The sequence below is a fragment of the Serinus canaria genome, chromosome 14, assembly GCF_022539315.1.
Source record: "Serinus canaria isolate serCan28SL12 chromosome 14, serCan2020, whole genome shotgun sequence".
Lineage (NCBI taxonomy): Eukaryota > Metazoa > Chordata > Aves > Passeriformes > Fringillidae > Serinus > Serinus canaria.
In genome coordinates this window covers 5,891,774-5,915,817 of record NC_066328.1, presented here as the reverse complement: position 1 = coordinate 5,915,817, position 24,044 = coordinate 5,891,774, and the positions used below count along the sequence as shown (strand labels likewise).

Genomic DNA, 24,044 nt, shown 5'->3' with positions numbered 1-24,044 from the left:
CCCATCTGGGAAAGGAGGAAAGGAAAGGGCTCAAATATGGGTGCTCTTCTGTCACTCCAAATGAGTTGTAGTTCCTGCTCCCAGCAGCAGATTATTTACTGGTTTCTGTGTTTCAGTAGTGTTTCCCACAGTTCCCTTAAAAAGCCCAGAACAATAACAGCTGCTCTCAACACCAGCCTTTTCAGGCAAGCAGGAAATCTTTAAATAAAGTCAGTATGTAATGTTGCTGGAAGATCACTTTGCTGACTTAATGAAATTGCCAGGTTTATTAAGGCATATAGAAAAAATAAAATAAAAGCAAAATACTGGAGTTGTGTTGCCATGTGCTACAGTCCTGTAGGGTGGCAGGGCAGGGGGGGACAGCAATGAACTGGTCACTCTTCAGAGGAACAGCAGATCTCTCCACTGTGACTCAAACAAGGCCCTTGTGCATTCAGCTCAAGAATTCTTGATTTAAAAGTCCATGATTTAAAAGATCAGCATTCCATGAAATGTCTAGGAAGAAAATGCTTTCCTACCAAACATGACATATTTTGTTTCCCATCATGGGGCTTTAGGGAAAATGAATGCATGTACAGCCTTGATTTTTTTATTTTTTCTTGTCTCTTTTCTGCCATAGAGATCTTTGCTGCAGTCACAGACAGTGACAGTCCTGTGTGCTTCTCCAGGACGTGGCAGTTCACAGAATATAAGTTTAATATTATTGATGAAAACTTTATTTATCCGAGTGTTAGAGTGCAGTGTTAGAAAAGAGATTTAAACCTCTTTCTTTACAAGTAGTCTGTGAGCAGGCAGTAGTAGCAGATGATGGTTTCAAAAATAATCTCCTTGTGAGTGATAAAATTTGTTGGTTGGTGCCAAGAAATTTTAGTCTGGAGATGGGATTTGGAACTATTAATCTGCTTTTTAACTCTGTGACTTTTGAATGAACTTGGGCTTTTTATTCATCCTTGTATTCTGCAGAAATATTTTTGTCTTCCATGAGAGTTCAATTTGAACAGATGTGTTAATTCTTTCAACTGTTCCTATGAGAGGAAATGCCTGCCAACATCCTAGATTCATATGAATGTTTTTGAAAACACTATTTAAAAACAAACTCCATTTTGAAATCACCAGAATACTCCACCATAATGCCCCTGTTCCCCCAGTTCCCCTGCCATACTGGGAACTGATCTTGCAGAATGCCCACCACAGCTGAATTTCCAAAAAATCCCAGCAATATAAGGAGCAGCAAGTCTTACAGGTCCTGAAATTGGCAGTTCTATTTTTTCCAGTTCTATTGACTGGCAAATTTAGGAGACACATGAAGCCATCTCAATACATCAGAGATACATTATCTCTAGATTTAAATAAAGTTGATAGCAAGCTCCATTTATATCAGTAGAATCTCTGGACATATATTTAAAAGCAGGGTTTGTTTCAGTGCTGCATAATAAACTCAGAAAAGGAGACAGCAAATATAGACTAAGAATCATGAGTAGTGTACAGTGTAATTTTGGTGCATGGGTCAATTACTATGTGTAAAAGTAGTAGCAAAGTTATAATTTAAACAGTAAAGCTCTGAAAAGGGAAAATGAGGAAAGTAAGACATCTGTTAGCTAAACAAATAGAGAAAAATAGAGTTCATTCCTTTGTGCTTTGTCAAAATATGCTTAATTAAAATGAAGTATTTAATTGTAGTTCTGTAACAAGGAAATGGTGTTGCAGCAATAATTTCACAGTCAAGGTTTGATGGAATTGAAAATGCTCCCAGTTTTTGCACAAACCCATTTGTATTCTCTTTGCAAATTGGCACTGGAACTTGGGAATGCCCTGAGACCAAATGTTAAAAAGAGAAATATTTCATATGGAGCCCCAAAGGAATCAGCAGCTGTATAAATATTAGGCATCCCTTGCAGCACAGGATATATAGATTGCTCTCCTAACTTCAACAATAAAAACAGAGTGCATTTAGAGTGGAACTCATGGGTGACTGCTTTTATCAATGCTCAATTCAATTTCCTCATTAGCCAATAGTTCCTCTAATCTGAGTGACCTTTTCCATTTGTTTCTTAAAGAGACATTTTCATCCTGAATTGTCTCTTCGGTTTCAAAGGAAGATGTTGAAAAGGTGCATATAAAATTTTCAGATCTGTTAGCAAAAATTTTATGTGAGATTATTTGAAGGATTGCCAAGTGTGAAACCTGAATATGCCCTGAGCTCTTGCCATTCCTTTGCAGCTCCCTCCTGGCTGGTTCATCTGTGCTGATCCAATAATGATACAGAGAGTAAAATTGTAGAATAAACCTATATGTCCTCAAGCAAATGGTTCATAGTTTTAAAGAGTAGGGTTGAGCAGGGACTAGGATTACAGGTGTGGGAGCTCCAGAAGCCCTTCTCATCTCAACCTATGAGTTCTGAGCCCCTGTGGAAGCTGCAAGGGCTTTTATTCCCCTCCAGTCATGGGTGGAAGGAAACTCCCTCCCTCTGCCTCTCCCTGGCACCCTGCAGGACTGGGGCTCCCTGTGAGTACTGTGGATGATCCTTTTCCCATCTTCCTGATGGGGAATCACAATGTCCCAGCTGAGGTGGAAGTGTCAAATCACTATCAACAAAATACTCTTTTCCTCTGGTTGCAGTTTGCCGGTGTGTTTGGGTTCCACAGAGAGATGCTGGCAGATGAAGATCTGCTCCAGTTTCTGTGGTCCTGCTCAAGGGCAAAGCATGGCAGAGAGTCACATTTGAGTGGCAAAATGGAGCTGGTTTTACCTTGGGTGTAGATTATGTTCAGTTAGTGTGAAGACAGTTTCTGGTGTAATAGACCTGAATTGACAAACAGCATTTGCCTAAAAGAAATTTGAGGCAATTTACACAACTTCTGTCTTTTTGAAGCTGAAATTGCCCTTCTCTACATTTTGGATGCCTGAAACACTTTGTTTATCCCCTTTATCTCCAGTTTCAAAGGCCACACGATTATTCACCTCCTTTTCGCTTTGGGACGGTCCCAAATGGCAGCACTGAGAGGAATATCCGAAACAACTACCCTGATATGCACCTCTACATGACCAAGTTTAACCAGAAAGGAGTCGAGGATGCCTTGGTCAGCTTGAAAACTGGGTGAGTTTTTTTTCCCCATGGTTTTTAAGGAATGCTGTAAACTTTTCAGAAAGAGAGAGCTCTTGATCTGTACTTGCTGTGGGACTGAACAGACTGAAGTCAGCCTGCTGTGTAGTACATGTCCAACTGCACTGTACAGTTATCAAAAAGGAAATGATTGACTGTGATTTCTGTGGTTGTTTTAAAATTACACAGTAGCTTCGATGTCCTGTGAGAAGTTGTTTCAAAGGGCAGAATTAATGTTTCTTGAATTTGGAGACAGTACTGTCTCTTGTTATCTTTGCAGTGCTGCCTAATCCTGCTTCTGACAGTCTTGGTAAATATTCTGGTGAATATTATTGTCCTTCTTTCTTAAGATCTGAGATTTAGTCTTGAGTGCCATCCATCCTTTTCTGTCTGAAGTAGCCCAATCTGCCTGTTTGGACAAAGGGACAAATTTCCATTCTTAATCCTCCAAAGGTGTGAGAGTGACTCATTGCTCATATCATTGTTCATCTGGGTGGCAGGAATCTGCTAGCTCCAAACATTTAGGCTTGATAGCAACATGATTATATTTGTTAATAATACAGTAAAAATATTAATTTCTCAATATAGGCTTTTTAGGTTTTGCTTTGAGGTGAGAAATTACTTTAGTGGGTTTATGTATTCTAGGGGCTGTTTCAATGAACATCTTATTTATGGTGAACACAGGACATGTTTCTTCCTATACTAAAATACCCTGTTTTGATCCTTTTTGGGGAACTATTTATCCTTTAACTTTTTACTCCCCATCTGCCAAACCTGTATAGGAATGTAATGTATTAATTAAGCAAAACCCCTTGAAATCCTGAAATCTTTCCTTAGAATGAAGACTCCTTCTTTAAAAAGTTATCCTTCCAGCTGTTTCCTTCTCTTCTGTCTCCTTGCTGCTGTCTGGACTCTGTGTGCCCCCATTTCTCCAGGCATTCTCAGCTGGCACTGCCCAGCCTGGCTTGTCCCATGCCAGGCCAGATGTGTGGCATTGTGTGAGACCAGCCTTGCCCAGGGCCTTCCAGGCTGCAGCTGCTGCTCTGACCCAGCCTGTGCAGGTCACATTTCCTGGGTGGCAGCTGAATGATGCATCAGAGATAGACAGCTGGATCCTACCTTTCCCCTGGGAACTTTTGAAGGAGGAGATGTCCTGATTTCAGCCATTTGTAGGATCTGCTCTGTTGGGTGGGCAGTTTATTTAGGGGATGTATACTGCTTGTACTTTTCACCAACCATTTGTGCTACTGAAAGTCCTGAAAAACTGCTGTTGGCTTGGAAATCAGGCCACTGCTCAGACACTGAAGTGTGAAAACAGGGGGCCAGCCTGACTGCAGGGCTGTTCAGGATGTTCACTGAAACTCAGGCTGGCTGCTCCTGGGCCAGCTGCTGGTCCTTCTCAAGAGCTTTGCTCCTTTTGACAGCATCAGCTATTCATTTTTGACAGATTCCTTTTCCCCTGCTGAAGTTTCTTTCCTCTTCTGAGTGATTGCTCTGTGTGGATACCCCCAGGTGTCTGCCTTGTTACCCTTGACTGGTGTTTCTGTAGCAGATGGTACAAATAAAGTTCTGGGTCAGTACAAGTAACTGCTGCCTCCAGCTGTGCTCCTTGGGATTTTGTCTGGTGGCACCTGCAGAAGGATGGAACGGCAGGATGTCAGCTGCTTTCAGACTCATATTCTTCAAAAAACAATTCTTCATTTTTTCTGGCAAAATTTTCTGGTTTTCATCATGCAGAATTGTATCTTGTTTCTTTCCCCCTCATGATTTCGTTGACCAAATTCTTTCCCTCTTCCATGTAAGATTTGCCCTTTCATCTTTAGCCAAACTTGATGAAGTCTAGTTGAGACATCTTTGATTCACTGGATTCCATGATATTCAGTACATCTGGTCCCATGGATTCTGTGTTTCTATGGCTCTTTTGAGGATGACTCATCTCTTCTTCCTCAAACTGCTTCTGCTTCCAAACAGATATATAATTTCTGTTTTCCACTTCAATGTGTGTGTTCTGTTCACCTTATTACAGCTAATTTGTCTCTTTTCATCTTTATCTCTTTCCAAAGCTCTTGTATTTTTATATATTTTTTTTTTATCCTTGGGGATACAAGAAGCAACTTCCCTTATCCATGCTAAGACTTGCACAGCTTTTTGAAAAGGAACTATCTGATCATTTTAGTCCTAGTCTATAGACTGAGAAGGACTTGCAAAGAATCTGGTTGATAATTGCTGCTGTGAGTTAAAATAAATATGAACTGTGTTATCCCTGAAGAGTGTTTGTATAACCTGTATTTCCAATCTCACATTAAAAACTACTTTTCCTTAATTGGAGACATGAGGTTTAGTCCCTTTTAATTACTTTTGTATAGTGTTTGATTCTAATTTCAAGATGGAGCAAAAAACACCAGCAGGGAAGCAATGCTAATGACTGAATAATGCCATACATGTGGCCCTTGTGATCCAAATAAAATTAAATTATAAAGTAGCATCTTCTCACTGTTCAGTCTGATTTTCCTGTTTCTCAAACAAAGTCTTTTGATCAACTTTAATTAGCATTAACATCTTGAGATGTATTGGAAATATCTTGATCTTTGAGATCGTTGTGTTTAATACATAATGTTATTGAGTTGAACTAGAAGGAGAAAACAGGAAGAGGACAAACATAAAATTAAACAAATGAAAAACCAAACTTCTGTGGTTTTTTGTTTGGTTTGGGGTTTTTTTAATCTTGCTTTCTTTCAAGAAGTGGAAAATCAGCTGCTAATGTGGCCAGAAAAAGCCTGGGGAGGGAGAAATATGGGTAGAAATATGTATAAAATAAAATAAATGGTGTTCCTGCCTTTATTTCCTGGTCAGGTGTAAGGGTTAGATAAGACTTGTTTGGAACATTGCTGTACATGCAGAGGTGAATGTGCTCACACCTGTGTCTGGGAAGCCTTGAAAAAAACCCAGCCCCTCTCTGGTTTCATCTTTGAGGGCTGAGGCTGGTATTGTTTCAGAAATTAACGTGCAAGGAAAGCATCTGCCTTTGTTTTATTTAATTAGAACAAGCAACTTTGTTGCATGGCCAATAGGCTTGGACCTATCTTGTTCAATTAGCATCAAAAATGTTTGAGATCATCACCTGGGAAATGCTGCAAATCAAAGTGGCAATGAGATTTTTGTGTTAGTCTGACATTGACATTATACCTGCTCCCTCAGGTGAATGCCCATGGGGTTCACTGCAGCTTATCTGGGAAGGATTGTTGTCATCAGGGGTGAAGGCAAAGTTTTCAGCTTTATTGGTTTTCCCTCTTTGATACAAAATCAACCTTTGTTTCTGAAATGATCTTCAAAAAAAAATTCTGTAAAGACTCAGTAATATCCATCTCTTGTCACTAGGGTCTTATTTCTGAGATTCACAGATGTGTTTCTCAGGAAGCTGCTGAAATACCATTGGAACAACAGCAGAAATTTTTTAATTTAATGTGTCAGTTTGCAACCAGGCCTGTTAAAAAGGAAGATCTTTTTATTGAAGTGCTACTTAATAATTTTCAATATGACAAAATATTGTCCCTCCTTCAACTCAGTTCACTACTGAAAGCAACCTTGATCTTATAAGCTTGTCAAAACGTGTACTTGTGTTTTTCACTAAATTTCATGCATTTAAGGGCTCAGGTGCTCCACATGTGCTGTGCTACGTGCAGAGCTTGGGATTGTTCCTTAGGCAGGACCGAGCAGCTCAGGCTTCTGCAGGGTTTTGTTCCTTAATGAGAAGAGATTTCTCAGGGCAGTTGTTGCCCTGAGCATTGCTCAGAAGAGCAGAGCCTGTAAGGCATTAGCTAATGTGTTCTTGTGGGAGTGCCCAGCTCTGCCAGAGCCATGGTGGCTCCTCTGAGCTCTTGAGATGTATATTGATCAAACACAGCCTTGAAAATGCATTGCAAGCATTTCTGGCCATGCTGCATTTAATTGATCTACTTTTCTGAACCCTCTGTATCAGGGAGACAGGTCCTATTGATTGTGCTTTTTGAAGAGAGAATAAATTCCCAAATAGGAAGTCATTAATTATTGTGTTATGTTTGCAGTGGCTCTTTGGGTGTGCTTCCTTCTGTCTGCCTGGCTATATATTTCCTGAAGAGATTATAGTTAAAGAACACCATCTTTTTGCAGGCAGAGCATCCTTCCAGTGGCAGTTCTCTGGTGTGGGCTGCATGAGCTCACAGCTCTGGAGTTTGCACGCAGTGTTTCCATTTGTGGCTGTAAAACTGTCAAGAGGAGGAATTGCAATGGCAATAAACTGGAAATGCTTTTCACGTCCTCACCTTTGCCCCAGCACATCTGCAGTGGCATATAGTCTGGGATTTAACTGCTAATGGCTGAAATGAGAAAATTTAATTGGGAGAGGCTCTTTTTACTGTAGGGATAAAATGGGAAATGTTTGCCTGCCTGTTTCCCGTCACTTCCTTTCAAGGGAGCTGCAGGAATGAGTCCCTGGTGTTCCCCAGGCAAGCAGCTGCAGATCCCCTGGCTGTCATGAGTGCTTTACAGCTTTTATTGCCAGCCACAGCTGTGACTGTGTGTTCAGGGATCTGATGCTAAAGTTTACTTGGGACTTCATCTGCCTTCCTGTTACAGACAGCAGTGCTTGTGTTGATTCACATCACTTGAACACCTTATTCCCACATCCCATGTGACATGCTGATGGAATTACAGAGCTGCTTGGAGAGGCTGCTGTGCCACAGCCACAGCAGGAATGGCCTCAGCTGTGCTGGGTTATCAGGAGTGAAGGGTTACACCCCCATGATTTATGAGCTGCCCCTGAGGAGCTGCTCTCAGCCTGCAGGCTGTCCAGAGCTGTCACTTTGACAGGGACACGTGATGGTTGTGTCCTCTGCATCCTTTAGTGACAAGGTGTGATGCCAGCAGAAGCACCTGGAAGCAGTACAAATGGCATGAGGAGTTATTTCCTCCCTGCAGCCCACTCTCCCCTGTGAAAAGAAGATGATTATTAACATTTTTTATAGGATCTTGTGGCACTAAGCTGAGAGAGTGCACGAGAAGACCCCAGAAGGCCCCAATGGCCTTTTAACCCCATCTGTGAGTTTATTGGCCTGAATTGGATTTTTGTTGCTCTCACAGTGATTATAAATTATCCAATTCACAGCCTCCCACACTCTGTTATTTGTTGAACAAACACAAGCAGGTCAGAGGCTGAGCTGGCAGCCTCTGCAGCATGGCACAGGCATAACCAGGAGGCAAACATCCCTGATTCCATCAGCTGCAGCACAGTTGGGATTGTGCCCAGCAGGTGCTGCTGCTAATTAGGACTGCCAATTAAGTAGTGATGTGCCTAAAGTCAAACCCAACTTGTCTTTTAGGCAGCCAGCTGACATCTCTCCACTTCAATGCAAAACCAATTTCAATATTTTTGTTTTATTTTTACAGAAAAAATATCATCAGCCTTTTCACCAAAGGAAAAACTTCCTAGTTTTTGTTCTTTCTGTGGTTCATACCTTTTCACCTCAAAAGAGGTGAAAGAAAAAGGATATAATTTAATTTTTCATTAAAAGCACAAATTCTTCATTGTTCTCATGAGGATACAATAGCAGCTTACAACCAGAACTCACAGAAATATCCAAATCTTAACCAGATTTTTAAGAATTTACCAGGGATGGTTAACTCTGTCAAAAGCCAATTTTTAACAAGGATGTTTAACTCTGAAGAGTGTTTGAGGGAGAAAGGAAAAAGCCTGTAGGCAGCATGAGATAACTGTAGTCATAATAATTTACTGCTTGCAGCCCTCCAGGATACATGAAGAGAGAGCACCATGTATGGGTGTTCTCATTACATAAATACAGGGGAAACATCCAAAGAGCACTGAAAAAAGATCCTGAACTCCCTGGGACAGGCAGGTGTTTACTTGCTCCAGGGTGTCTACTTACCACTATCAACTTTGACAGTAAGCACTAAATTATTGTACAAATGCAAATACACTTTCATTAAAGCTGTGTGAAAGAGCTAAAGTGTGAATAACTGTTTTCTTCCTGACCTTCTGGGAAAAAACATCTCTGCTAAACAGTTTGGCCCATTCAGGATTTTCTGTCCTGGCTGACCAAGTTCAGACAACTTCTGCAATCAATAACTTCATTTAATTTGGCATCAGATGACTGGGGTAACTTAATTTCAATTTACATTACAATGCTGTCTGTGGTGCTTTAATCTGATATATGTTTCAGTGTTCACTCTAATGTTCATTTTGGCATTGTGCTCTGCAGGGAATGATTTCCAATGGATGTTCCAGCTGTAGCCTCAAGAGCTAAGAACTGGAAAACTGGTTTGCAACTGGGCAACTGCTGTCTGTGCTAGAGGGCTGCAGAGATGTGAAAACATTTAAATTTGCTGTTCCACCTAGGAATATTTTTCAGAGGGATCTCTTCAGTATCAATTCTGAAATCTAGTATCTTAAAAGAAATGAGTGGCTGAATGGGCACAGGTTTCATTTCACTGCTGAAGGGAGCAGAGTTCAGCACTACAAGCTGCCAGCTCAGACTTCAAGACTCCTGTGGCATTTCCACTCACGGCAGGATTTTCTGGCATCAGTTTTTCTGATGGCTGATTTCTCCTTACCCATAACTTGCTGTCCTTTCAGGAAATGCAGTTATTCTCACATTCTTGTAATTCTTGCATTTTCAGGAATTTCTTCCTGGCCAGAAGATTGCTTCTTTTGCAACTTTTTTTTTTTTTTAAGGAAGAGAAGCAAACAACCCTGTTTCTCCTGTTCATCTGATGCATAGAAACTTGCCTCTAGCAAAAAATAATTTTAGTAATTTATTTCCAATTCCTTTACTCAGTACCTGAGTACTCTTCTGGAGTTTTTTTAGATTGTGGGTTTTGGGTTTTTTTAAGATTACTTCCTTTGTCTGCATTATGACTTTTTTTTAGGTAATGCTGTTATCTAATATCTCTAAATATTACAAGTAGCCTGGAAATAAAATGAACAGGTGGAAGTAGCTGTGTGCCATCTAACCCCCATTCTTTTCAGAAGCTATTCTGAGTTTTAGTCTTCATTTCATTTGGGGTTGAGATCAGGTACTTGGTGAGCTGTGCTGGATTTATCCTTCATTATGCTATTGTAACTGGGACAAAATCTTTAATCTAAAAATATATTCCCCCCACTCAGCTCTTCAAGTTTTGTGTTTTGATAAACTGATGCGTTGCAAAAACTTCTTGGCTTGGCTTCTGAGATGCGAAGTGGGACAATCTTCCATTGTATAAATTAATCATAAAGGCACACTAAATTTTCCATTATTTTGTTGCTAAGGGAAATGCTACAGGGACTGGGAAGGTGTTTGGGCAGAGGGCTGGAGGACGGGAGCTCCTGTGAGTGAGGAGGGTGAACGTGCCCATTCAGGTAACCTCAGCCAAGGGAGGCTCTCCATGGATTTCCTGGCAGCTGGGATTGCCCTGACTGGAGAGGTGAAGCCTCCACAACCTCTCATGGTGGTGTTAATGTCTGTCAGAACCTGCCCTTTCAAATTTGGTCTGTGTTTCCTGTGTGGAGGTTGAAGTGAGGATAGTTTAAGCAGGGAGAAAAGCTGAAAGCTGGTTTAGTGCTCATGAGTTCATCTCTGAACTGGGTTATCCTTTGCTGACCTTTGTTGTTGCAGGGAGTGGTTTTTCAATTTTCCCCTAATGAATTGGCAATATCAAGATGTCAAGAAATCCACTCAGTGTGTGTGCAGTTCAGTTCTGTGAGGAGCCATCTGAATATGTACTGAAAGATAAAGTCACTGCTGGGGATGAAGTGCATCAGATAAGCTGAAATGCATTTCAGTCAAAACTGTGTCAGAGGAATCAACAGTCCTTCATGTTAAAGGTTAAGTATCTGCTTTTGCTCCAGCAGTATCAAAGTGTCACTTCAGAGACTTTCATGGGAGCCTCATCTTCAGAGCAGCGTTCCTTCCCTTTGATTGCTGCACCATCCCACAGTGACCTTCCAGCCCTGGATCCCCAGGACACAGAGACACAGATGATGCTCTCCCTCATTGTTCACTCTTGACACACTTCCTTTTATCTCTTCTGTGGAGAAAGAAGGGATGAAATGAAAGTTTATGATGTAAACCCATCAGATCTCACAGCAGACAGTGTGTTTGTACTTGCTGCCTTCCCAGCACTGCTATTGATGACCTCCAAAAACATATGCTTAAATTTAATCCAGCCTGAAGTGGACACTGGTTTTGTTGGTTTGATTTTTCTTTTTTTTTTTTTTTTTTTGCCTAATGTCATTGTGGCTCCAGAACTACTGAGCAGATTGGCATTTTAGATTTTTACTTCTCATTCCATCAAGAGAACAAAGTCATTGAAGGATCATGTAGCTGGTTAAGGAAGCAAAGGAACATTTTTCAATTGTGTTATAATTCTGTTGTAAGGGAGAAGTGACTAATAAAGGAGCATTTGCCTTGTCTTCCTTTTCAGTTTTCATCATAAGAATTTTATGAAAAGTTGTGTCAATAATAAGGATGGGGAAAATTATAGGGAAGCATTTTCAACTTTTCTGAAATTGCTTTTCTGTACCTTTTTCTCTAACTTAAATCTTCTCTACAAAGGCAATTTTGCATGTGTTCAGCAATGCTTGAGAATGAATTTTTGCAATAGCTATTCTGATTTTTCAGTTCTTATCCTTCTTGATGAATCATGAATGTTTAGTTATGGGATTGTCCACACTTATTTTCACATATCTCCTCTTCTAATGATTACATTCAGTAATGCCCTTTTGGGTTTTTCTAGAGCTATTCCAGTTCAAGATTTCATACCACCTGACATTCTCTGATGCTGTGAGATAAAATTCTCCCCATTGCCTTTTCTCTTGGTGCTTGCTCGATGATGAAGGACATTTGCCTTTGTAGTCACTGTTATATAAATATTCCCAACTGTTTATTTGTCCTTCTAGGCAGGATTATGCAGTGGTTGTGGGAGGTTTGCAGACCTGCCTGTTGCTCAGATGAGCCACAGCTCTGTGGTCCTGCTCCCCTGCACTGGCTGGAGGTGCCTGGCCAGTCTGACCAGTTCATGGCAGTCAGGAACCTTCTCTCTCATTCCAGCTTTGGCAGGTCACTCTCAGCTCTCTAAACTTCTTACCAGTTTATGTAAACCTCCACAATGTGACAGAGCTGTTCACTCCCTGGTGAGGCTGCAGTGAGCTGACAATTGTGAATTTGTGCCTGATTGAGGCTTGCAGGGGGCTCTGAGCCTCCCTGGGTGCAGGGTCTGTGCTCGGCGTGCGGAGGCTGCTCTGCACTCAGGGTGTGACCTCACCTTGCAGCACTCTGCAGTTCTGCTGCCACAACAGCAACACCTGGGGCTTGCCAGCCTCTGTAGAAAGAACAGGGAGAGCTGGAGGTCCAGGCTTCCCAGCCCTGCCTGGAGAATGACAAGACAAGGACAGGCTCCTGTGTCCAGCAGTCCCTGCCATGCACCCAGCCTGGTGTTCCATCAGAGCCCAGCAAAACAGCAGCTGTGGCTCTCCCCACACAGACATGGCAGGAAGGAAAGTCCTCTGTGTTCCCAGCAGCCTTCTGGCCTGCACTCATCCTTGCCTTGTCTTCCTCCAGGGCTGATCTAGCTGCCAGCTTTGCAAACTGCTCAGAAAGGGTCACATTTTTGGATTTGCCCAGATTTTGCTGTCTCCATTTTTGGAAACACTAATTGAGAAATGTTTATAGTTATCTGAAAGTTCTTAAAAATTTGGAATGCCTGAAATTCACCTCCTAGTGATGGAAGAGTTGGGTGCCCTAAAATCTGAGTGCTTCAGTTGGGGCTTGTTCCTCCCTGCCCACGCTGCAGGGGTACAGTGTGTTCTGGAGCTTTGCAGGAACAGTAATTCTGTAATCAGCACGATGAGGAGATGATTAAGCCTTGAGAGGTTATAAGAGTTATGTTGGAAATGCAGAAAATATATTGTGAATATCAGTTTGTGTTTGTGGGCACCGAGAGTTTTTCAGGGCAATCAATTTTTGATTTACAGTTAAGACATTGGGCAGTGACTGACATCAGAACCTTCAGCTCTCAGCATCTGTCAGGAAAGTACCTCATGTTTTTAAATTGATTCGTGTAATGGGATTTGTTGTGACCTTATAGAAGTAGTACAGAAAAAGTCCTCAAAAGTAAAGCCTTCTGCATGCTCAGAACCTGTTCCCTGTGTGAGCACTGCACTGATCCCAGGCTCCTGGGAAGCTGGGGAGGCGCATCCACAGCGAGTGAGTGAAACTCTGGCTGTGCTTTGTCTTGCTGTCCCAAGGTTTTGCTGCAGTGCTCAGTAACTAAGGAAGCAAACTGCAATTTCAGAGGCAGCATAAGGCTTTTGCCCTGGAGTCTTTAGCAAAGAGATCTTCTTCCTTTTTATTTCTGACTGAGACTGTTTTGACAGAGGAATAGCTGACTCTTTATATTTCCTCTGTGTTTAGCAGCATGTGTTTTATGTGCTTGCATTGCAAAACCATAAATCCCAGAATAAACAGATGACAAATTCCAGAGTGTGTTTGAAGTTGTCTGGTTGCAGCAGCGTCTGTACCCACGGAGAGAGCAGCACCTCCCAGTCCCTGAGCAGTGAGCATCCTCTGGGAGGGGAAGAGTCCTTCCTTCCTTCCTTCCTTCCTTCCTTCCTTCCTTCCTTCCTTCCTTCCTTCGCTTCCGTCCTTCCTCCTTCCTTCCTTCCTTCCTTCCTTCCTTCCTTCCTTCCTTCCTTCCTTCCTTCCTTCCTTCCTTCCTTCCTTCCTTCCTTCCTTCCTTCCTTCCTTCCTTCCTTCCTTCCTTCCTTCCTCCTTCCTCCTTCCTCCTCCTCCCTCCCTCCCTCCCTCCCTCCCTCCCTCCCTCCCTCCCTCCCTCCCTCCCTCCCTCCCTTCCTCCCTCCCTCCCTCCCTCCCTCCCTCCCCACAGATAACTGCAGATGTCAGCCACTGAGGCTGGGCTCTATTGATTTTGGTAATTGTCTGCTGTAGATCAGAAAAGCTACAATGTCCTGAGGGTACAGCAAGCAGGCTTGTGAGGTTTTTTCCCACTGTGAGCCTACCCAAAGGACACAGATTTTTGTTGTTGCTCTCCATACAAAGAGGAATTGTCTCTGAAGTGCTGCATCAAAGCCCATCATTTAGAAAACTCTGCTCTTATGTTGAGGGCTGCAGGCTTGGGCAGTGCCATAGCACCCTCTTGACTCTTTCCAGTTTAATTTCCCCCAGTGCCAGGTAACCATCTATGTTTTATTTAAGGATTGAATTTGTGACATCGCCTACCAGATGTTTGGTGATTTTCTGCATATTAAATTATCCACTTAAAGGAAGGAGGAAACCAGATTTTGAGCATTGGTGGAGCTAATCTGACTTTTAAACTGAAGGTTGCACCAACTAAATTTTAGGGAAGAGGGGAAAAGCAAAAGAACTGATGGCCCAACTGTTTTTTTAATGGTTGCACAAACCACCTCTACTCTGAATTAACCACTTCACTAAATTTCAATTAGATGACTTGAATTGTGACTGTTGGGATAAATATGCTGGAAGGAGAGCAATAAAGAACAGTAATTAGTGACAGGAATTTCCCTCTTTCATGACAGCAGACAAAATCCAATGACTTAATTATTTCCTGGTATTCCTCTTGGTTTAATGTGAGATAGACACAGGTTTCTTCAGTGCTGCATTTTTGAAAACTGATTTAGAGTTCTGAAAAAGTTAGTGTTCTGTTGATTGATTATTTATGAATGAGCTTTGAATTATGATATGCATGAAAGCATATGGGGCTTTTTTCCTGTTAGTAGTCGAAATGTGACATGTCTGGGTCCTTCTCATTCTCTGGGTATAAATGAAAAGCTTTATCCACATAAACTGATTTAAGCTTAGTGGAGCAAGCGTGACTCCAAAACTTCATAGCAACAGAATTCACAACTGGTGCATCCTGCTATAATGTAATTGAAGCTGATGCTGTTGTACCTGGCTGTGCCACAGTACATTTATTTTTATAGCTGCCTTTCCATGGAGACAGGCCCCAACTGTTGGTGGGCAGTGTTGTGCCAAGCTGTGTCAGCTGCAGCCCATCAGCTGGTTCCAGCAGTGCTGCAGGTGATGCTCTGTGCCTCTGCAGAGGCTCAGCAGGCAGAGCTGGCAGTGCCTGGGGCTGCACAGCCCCTGGGGGAGGCAGGGGGGAGACTCCCACACCATCCAGCAAAGCCAGTTGTGTGGCCCTGGCCTTCCTCTCATCTGGCTTCCTATGGGAAGGGAGGGTGTGTTCCTGGGAATGGGGTGGCTTTGCTTTGTTGTGTTATTCAGGTGAGGCTGGAGCTGAGGCCCCAACAGCTTTTTCCTCTTACTGTTGTAGGCTGCTGCTCTTCTGCAAGTAATAAACATCTTAAAAGGTTTTGGCCGCAGATGAGGGCAGTAATGCAAAATAAAGCTTTACCTGATTCTTTCTGAAGTTTGCATATGGATTTCTGGCAGTGTAAAAATGCCTTTTCTTTGACTGGGATCTGCTGCTGTCAAGTGATTGTCCTTCCAAACGGCCTCCTCCTCTTGTATGTGCATTTTCACTGCCTACTTTTGTGAAACATCCATGCACCTGCCTTCTAACTTGCTTTACAGTGCTTCTGAGAAGGTATCCCTAGAGGACATTGCTTCTTTTCCTTTTTTTACTGGATTTGTTTTCCTCTCCTATTAAGTTCCCTGCATTCTTTAGAGAACAGGATTATCCCATTCTTCCATTTTTAGGTAGATGGGGTAAAAGGCTTAAACTTTTTCACAAGTTCTTTTCTTCCTGCTCTGCTCCAGATACACAAATAGTATGTTTGGAACTGTGAATCATAAAGAAATATTTTCTATCATATTTCTGTGGGATTTAGGTAGCTCTATGACATATGCTCCAGTATATCAAGGACTTTGACATACTGGAGCATACCAAGGACTTTGTCTTATCAAGGGCTTTACCTCCACCTTCACTGTTTATTTCTGGAAAGAGAAGTAAAACAAAAGTGTGTATGTAAAACTGGTGACCATTTTCAATCTCCTTCAGTGTTTGAAATATACTGTCTATTTTTGATTCAGTTCTGTGTTGTAATTTCGGTTGGTTTTGGAGACCATTTTTCATCTCAAGATAATCATTGCCCATACCAAGAGCAAAGATACAAAGATATCAGGGCAAGACATTTTGTAGATTGGTTTCTCCTGCTCAGTATTTTTTAACAGCATCCCTTAAAATAGAAATGCAAAACTATGTGTCCTACTTTCCCCTCACTAAAATAGATGCCTTTTGTTAATTTTAGATACAGCAGAACAGGATATGTAATTAATGATATCAAAGAATCCATATGATATTCAGCAGGGTCCTAACATCAAGGACAAAAGAAGTCTGACAACAGCTGTCCCTAATGATTTGGTTTGTAAAATGTTTTCTTTTATTTCAGGAAGTTGGATGCTTTCATCTATGATGCAGCAGTGCTGAATTACAAGGCTGGGAGAGATGAAGGCTGCAAACTTGTCACAATAGGCAGTGGGTACATCTTTGCCACTACTGGCTATGGGATTGCTCTCCAGAAAGGATCACCTTGGAAGAGACAAATTGATCTCGCCCTCCTTCAGTTTGTGGGAGATGGTAGGCACCAAGCTTTTTTCCTTCCCTTCCTTCCTCTGTGTATGCACAGTTGGATCAGTTTTAGTAGCTCTGAGCCTGCTAGTACTGTTCCCTTGAAGTCTTTAAAATACAAAAAAAAAAAAAAAGGTAAAACAGGGTAAAATTACTTCTTGTTGCTGAGACAGGAGTTCTCTTCCACTCACCACCAAGGGCATCAACCTCTATTTTCAGAAAGTGTTTTCATATACATCACAAAGTAAAGCTGGCTTGAGTGTTAGAGAACATTTATCCATTTATTTATTTCCTTTGTTTTTGTCTCTGAGCAATTCCTTAGCAGATGAGTTATCTTTCAGCATGATTGTTCTGCTATTAAGAAGAGTTTAGCTCAGTTCTGAAGTGATGTGAGTGATCCCCAATTCAGGATGGTTTCATTCAAACTTCTGCTGAAAGAATGCCTATGAAATGGAGTTAAGGTGACTCGTTTCCATGTACTGCAAACAAATACTTTTTATTCTAACATGAAATAGAAGAACTGTAGGTCCTCTTGGCACTTCTGCCCTGCAGTAGAAAACTTGCTGCACATCTTTGATATATTTGAGAACAGCAATGATGACTCAGTCTCCACAGAGCGTGTGAACTCCTTTTTGATTGTAGAAAGCTTTGTGTTTCACCTGTGGAAGCAAATAGAAATATGGTAATTAAATTTTTTCTGTGGTGTGACTGATGAACTCTTTTAACAGATTGGAATATGGTGTGTATTACATAATCTTTATTTTGTTTTTTTACATAGATGTGTGTGTTGGCTCTGCATTTCTCTTATCAGTGGAAGAGAGGGCTTTATCAAAAGATAAATATAGGTTTAATGTCACCAGTAACAAGTAATTGAGGGCAAGAATGGTGAATTTCAGTGTAATAGGAATGACAGAGAGCAAAACTTAGCACAGTGGCCTCCTGTTCCATAAACCACAGGACATTAATTTTCATGGGGCAGACAATGAGTGTGTAAGTCTTCCAGCACATGGATTTTACTCTATTATAACATTAAACAACTGGAAGAGGTGTCATCATCACGACAGATGCATTTGGTCTGGTGTATATATGGAAATAATAGTGCCATAACATCCCTCTGTTGGGTTTAGAGGGGCTGTGGAAGCAACCTCTCTGACTTGGGTGAAGGGATGCCTAGATGACCTGCAATGGCTGCCCTTCAAACTTTCACATATCCCTGAATATAACTTTCTGTTTGTGCAATACTGTTAAGAATTATGAGGTGCTCTTATTTGGAGCCATTTTTAAATGAGGAATTTGAATCAGAGAAGTTGAATTATTGGTCCTGTACTAAAGAAGAAAAATCTCCTGTGGCCTGAGGGAGGATCTGAGTTGTCTTTCTCAGTGTGGGCTAACCCCTCTAGATGCAGCCACAGCAGCACTTGGGTTTTCACTCCTTTCACTTTGCATTTCCTTCATGCTTACTACTTCAGCATTTTTGATACTTCTCATCTGACACAAAAAATTAAATCACAGAGAAAGGAAATAAATGAAATAGAAGGGAAAGCATTTGAAACTATTTAAGAAAAATCTCATCAAAATACTGAAGGTGCTGCATTTTTATGCTACACCTCAACTCTGAATATCAGGTACAAAACAAAGTGGGTGGGAGCAAAGTGTGAAAAGTCTTTCCCTGTGTTTACACTTTGACCTGTGGACTTCCATAGCATTGAAATCCTTATATCTTTAACCCATTTTCAGTTGCCTAAAATAATACAAATGAATTGTCCACAAAACTCAATATTAAAACTTATAGAATAGCAATAGATAAAGGAAACACCCAGGTGAATGAAACCTCATTATGAAATGTCTGTGCCCTGCTCAGAAGATAAGCAAACATGCTGAATGCACAAACCATGGGAACTGTGACTACATTTATGGCATTTTTTCATTACTATTAGAAGTTACTCTGAACAACCCAGGAATGCTAAAATATTACTTTTCTCTTGTGAAGGATCCCTACATTTGTTCAGAAAATGCTGTGGTCTCTAGTAAAGAGAATAGTAGTTGGACATGTAGGATGTGTAGAAATTCTTGTAGGTATGTTTCTTTTAGTCCCAGAACTGCCTCACTTGTCTCACTTTATCTCACAGGTCTTGATGACCATTTTCAGGGAAAACAAACCCCAACCACCATTTTTTTCTTTTGTTCCACCAAATGTGGGGGGAAAAAAAGAAAAAAAAATCAACAAAAAAAGCCCTAATAATTAAATTTCTTCTACTTAGTTACGAAGTACATTGCAGGTGAACTGGAACTAAACACCAAGAAATTAAATGTGAAGAGTAATTGCCTGGAACTAGCTCGACCTGATTTTGTAATCCATGTCTAACTTCAGTAGTTCGATGGATAATCTTTTTAGCTGTGAACTTACATAACTCTGTTTTGGTGAACTAGAAGGGATGAACCCAGAGTTCAGACCAACATCACTTTGCTGTATCACTAAAAATCTCTTTGAAGTTCTCTAGACTAAAAGCAAGTATGGTTGGGGGGAAAGTTTCATCCGGAGAGAGTTCTCCTGGGAAAGGCTCAGTGGAGCCTGAATGAGGCTGTTTAAATAAATAGGCAAACACAAACGAAGGCAGAAATCTTATTTCACATGCATTGCTTCTGCAGAATATATTATTCTCAAAGACTAAGCTGTAAAGCAGCAGAGCCCCAAGTAGGATTCAATTATTCTTCGGTGTGTGTAATAGGGCATTCATCAGGATATGGAATAATTTCAGTGAATGATTGTAAACCTAATGAGTTCCATAACTATGAGAAGAAAACATTCTAATGAGTTCAACAAACACAGTTTCTTTATATGAATAATATGTTAATAAGAGGAAAAACCTTTTTGGATCATACTATGTACCTGGATAAGACCAAGTAATTTGTGTAAAAGTATATCTGATTGCACATACAAAAATCCATGATCTCATTTCTTTTTTACATTTACCCAGTACTGAAATGGCCTTTTGAATTGTATTTTAGAGCTTCCAATTTCCTCTGCACGTGTCTTTCTCCTGTGATTTTTCTCATTTGATTTTTTCCTTGCTGCTTCTCTATCATTCTCCTATCTAAGCCAGTTCACTTACACATTGAAATGAATTTTTTGTGCAGTGGATAGGAACCTCTTCCCTCTTCCTTGCTGATGTAAAACATCCAGCTGAAGAATTAATTGCTTGTTCAGGCAGGGGCTTCTTTTCATACTCCTCAAAGCGTGATGCTGTTTCTGCATTAAAGCCAATGACTTTGAACCTCTTTTTAATCTTGTTGGCACTGGAAAAAGAGTTAACTAAATACAGAGGGATGTAAGCTTGTGTTAGGGATAACTTCAAGCTCTCACTGGTGATTTATCTGTATGTTTCTACATGAATAGTGTTCCCATCCTGAGGATAGCTCTACTGGGTGGACCAATCACACTGACAATTATCAGTCACACTGTGGGAGCAGCTCAGAAGTCTCAAGTGTAAGGAGCTGGCTACAAGATGCCAAATTTGTTACTCTAACAAGGTGGAAAAGAGACAGAGGAAAGAAGAATGGGAATGAGTTGCTGAGGAGTTTAAAGAATAGCTACTTAATTTTCTCAAAAGTACAGTTGTGCTCAAAAGGTTTCCTCCCTTGGTCTGTCCAAGTTCACATATGTAGCCTTGCTTATGGGAAGCTGAGATGAATAAGCAGTTGTTTGTGTAAGATTAATTGCTTGGAACTCCAAATCTTTCTAACAGAAAGAATTAGGGGTTGCTTTTTCTCAAATAAGGGATAGGAGTGAAATGCATTGCTAGTGAATTTCTGGCTTTGTTCATCTTGCAATCTGTACAGCACATCTCATTATCTGCAAAAGCTTTGAGTTGATGATTAGCATCTGTAGATTTGTTTAAGCTAGTTGATCATCGGGACGATTCTCTAAAGCCCAGTGGTGGTTGTGCTGCTTTTTTTGTCTTGCTGGGGTCACAAGATGAAACTTCCATTGTTTTTTAACAGAGAAGTAAAAGTATTTCTACTGAGACACAGAATCTCAATCTTCTGTTGAGAAATAGAAGCACCCAGGAGTTCAGAAGCAGCTCAAATGGTACGGCTGCTAAGAAACAGCCCCATCATTTTGTTTGGATCCCCCGCCCACGACCGCAGGGATGTGTCAGAACAGAAATGCAGCGCTGGGGAATCGCATGATCCCTGCTTTGATTTCTGTTCTGAACCTCTGCAGGGGCAGCTGGGCAGGCTGGTGTGCCCAGCAGCAGCGAGGTACCTGGCACTGTCCCTGCTGTGTGCACAGAGGGGGTGAGGTGCCAGCAGTGGGAGAGGGCTCGGGCACAGCCTGCGGCGTGCCGCAGCTCCGGACGCGGCGCTGGGAACGCACCCCTGCTCCTCCAGGAACAGCAGGGACTTCAGGCAGCTGTCTGCAGGCCCAGGTGCTGCTGATGCTCCTCTGGCTTGGGCTGCATGGGTACTTAAAGAGTGGTACTTTTTCTAAAAATATCCCACTAAGTTATTTGGGAGGCATTATTTCTGAAACCCATAGTGCTCAGTCTTTGGGATTTGGTGTAGAACCACTGGTGCATAGAAAGTGAGGAGAATTTAGATTTCTCTTTCAGTCTTTTCCTTTCAGTCTTTCTCCCATCTCTCTTTGAGAAGATGAGATTATTGAACTACAAATGACAAAGCTGCTTCAGAATTAAGAGAGTAAGAGGGGTTCTGAGTGTGAATGGGATGAAGAGAAAGACTGCAAGGAGCTTTAGCTATGAGGGATACAGCAGAATAGAGGGATGAAATGCTCATGGCAGCAGAAGTGGTTGGATAAAGGAACAGAAAAAGCTGGGTAAAGAGAGCAGTTTTGGGGAGGAGAGTTGAATACCAGCCAGCTGGCCAGGTTATGCATCTACTTGTCTGAGGTATTTGCAATGTATTGCACTACCTGCAGATTAAGACCTCAGTTCAAAAGACAGTGTGGGAAGAGATCTCCAGGAAGAGGGCAGATGGTGTAGCTGTATTAAGCCCTTAACCCTTGAAGCTGAAAACTTTAAAGCAATTAGAGACTCAGAGACATAAAGAAGAAAACTGGTTCTGGTCTGAGTTTCCACAGAGTCTGTTATCCCTTCCTAATAACTTTCAGTTCTGGTTAATCTTCACGTGCTTTTAGGGCAGCTTAGTACACCAAGAATTGTTTTCCTGGGTGGATAATTGCTTCCCAGTCCTTATGGGTAATAGGCAACTGTGGAAATGAGGTTTGCCCCCTTACATCTGGAAGGGGAAAGCTCTTTGCTATTTTGTTCATATTTCAGCATAAGCCTTCCAAATCACTGTCTAGATTATAAGGAAGTGTAGCAGTGTGACTCACACGGGCTGATAAAGCCCAGGAAAGAAATACGTATGTGATTATAAGGACATATTTTCAGTGTGTGCTGCTCAGGCAGAATACTCCCACAATCACAGTGATTTTCTGTTTATATATTTAGTGTCCTCCTTAAGCAGTGGGTGGAACAAATGTGACTGAAGAGTGTGAGTGTATAAGTGGAGGGCGTTTGTGTAGCTGAACAAGAGTTAGAGGGATTGTAATATTGAAAGTCGTGCTTAGCAGTTCTGTTAATTCATCCTTAACTAATGGGGACATGCAGAGTGAAGTCATTAGCTCACAGTAAGTTTATTGCTGTCAGTCATCTGTGTTCCTCTTGCTATTTTTACAGGGGGAAATAACTCAGAAAATAAGACTGAGAGAGATTGTTTTGGGGGATCCAGGCTGAATTTGAAAAGTTGCTGTGCTTTTATATAATCTCTTCTCTGAAACATTCTGTATGGATCATATATCTGGGTCAAATTGGAATTGATGAGTTTATTGAACCAAATGCACATCAACCCATTTGGCTGCTGACCCCGCTGTTCAGGGGAAAACACCCTTTTACTTTAGAGTCCCCAAGTGCTGGGGTGCTATCCTCCTCCTCTCTCACTTAGGGAGAGTTCTGCCACAGTAATCATGGAACAGTCCCTAAATTTGAAAACTACCTTTTGTCCAGCCTGAGAAGCAGGTGACTCTGTTAGTCCCGCCAGGGTCTGTGAAGATGATGCCCTACATCTGACCAGTGTGAGAGTACATACTTAACCCTCCTGCTGATCATCCCTACTGGGCACAGTTTGCTGTGCTGACTGCTCAGGCTGAAGCTCAGGGTAGGGCATTGCCCCTGACACTGTCACCAGCAGCCAGCTCCTTTGGCACCTTCTGCTGTGACACGTGCTCCGAGATCTCCTGCGGTGCCCTGCTCCTGGCCCGTGCCTTATGCAAGTCCCAGGGAAGTGCTGACACCAGAGGTCTGCTGTACTTAACCAGCAAAGCAGCAAGGGTGCTGGGCTGCAGCTCTGCTTTCCCCACTAGGACAGGGCATCCTTTCCTCCTGCAGGATGTGCAGGCTGCACAGAGCAGGGATGGCTGTGATTCATGGCACAATGCAATATAAGGAGAATTCGTTTTTCCAGACAACTCTCATTGGTGCAAGGCAGTGTTTTTTGGAGTTGGGGGTTGGTGCAGCTGCAGCTGCTGATACAGCTGCTGAAGGGCCTGGCAGTTTGGTGCAGGTGTACCCAGCACTGAGGGTTCCAGTGCTCAGGTGTTTGCAGGTGCCTCTGTGCGCCAGAAGCAAAAGGAACGTGGGGAGACCGGTAACCCCCCTAAAAGAGTCCCAGAGAGCTGGCACATCTCAAGAGCCAGTGACACAGACTGTGTGAGTGTCAGCTGGGCACCAGGGAGAGGAGGCACAGCCTGCAAAGCCTGCTAAGGACCCTGATGAGGAAAACCATGAATTCTACCCTTTAGACTGTATGGTTTCTGTGTTTGGATAATGAGATTTTTATTGTGACAGAATTGTTCAGGGGACACAGTGGACAGTTTATCAGAGCTTCCCAGGATGATAAGGTGTGAAATAGGCCAGAGGAGTTTATGTAGCAAGGAAGGCCCTTGTGGGATATGCAGGCCAAATGGCCAGCTGGCACATTTCTGTGCAAATAGCAGCCAGAGCAGAGAGCTCCATAGCCACAGGAACAAACCCAGGAGCAGCACAAAGGGATGGGAGCACTGTTTGCACTGTGGCCTGAACCCATTGTAAATAGTGCAGGATTACCAGTGAGAGAGCTGGAATGTTGCAATTTACTGGAGTGTGTTTTGAATGAATACTGCAGACACTCAAGATTGCTTGAACTGTGGATTTTTAAAGCACTTGCTTATGCTCATTCTTACATTATAAATGAAGCAGATCTTTTATTGTACAGTGCTATAGAATTTTAAAAATATCTCTTAGTGTAGGAATTATGTAGTCATTTGTGAGTTTTCCAGATT

General features: G+C 41.9%; 1 protein-coding gene across 2 annotated transcripts in view; it reads left to right on the top strand.

Moving 5' to 3' along the window:
- The window catches only part of GRIN2A (glutamate ionotropic receptor NMDA type subunit 2A), a 157,422-nt gene that overhangs the window by 115,928 nt on the left and 17,450 nt on the right, over positions 1-24,044 (top strand). For both annotated transcript variants that reach the window (XM_050980031.1, XM_050980032.1), the window contains exons 10-11: positions 2,937-3,097; positions 16,524-16,711. In XM_050980031.1, the coding sequence (XP_050835988.1) occupies positions 2,937-3,097; positions 16,524-16,711 (349 nt within the window). The remainder of the gene's footprint in view (positions 1-2,936; positions 3,098-16,523; positions 16,712-24,044) is intronic.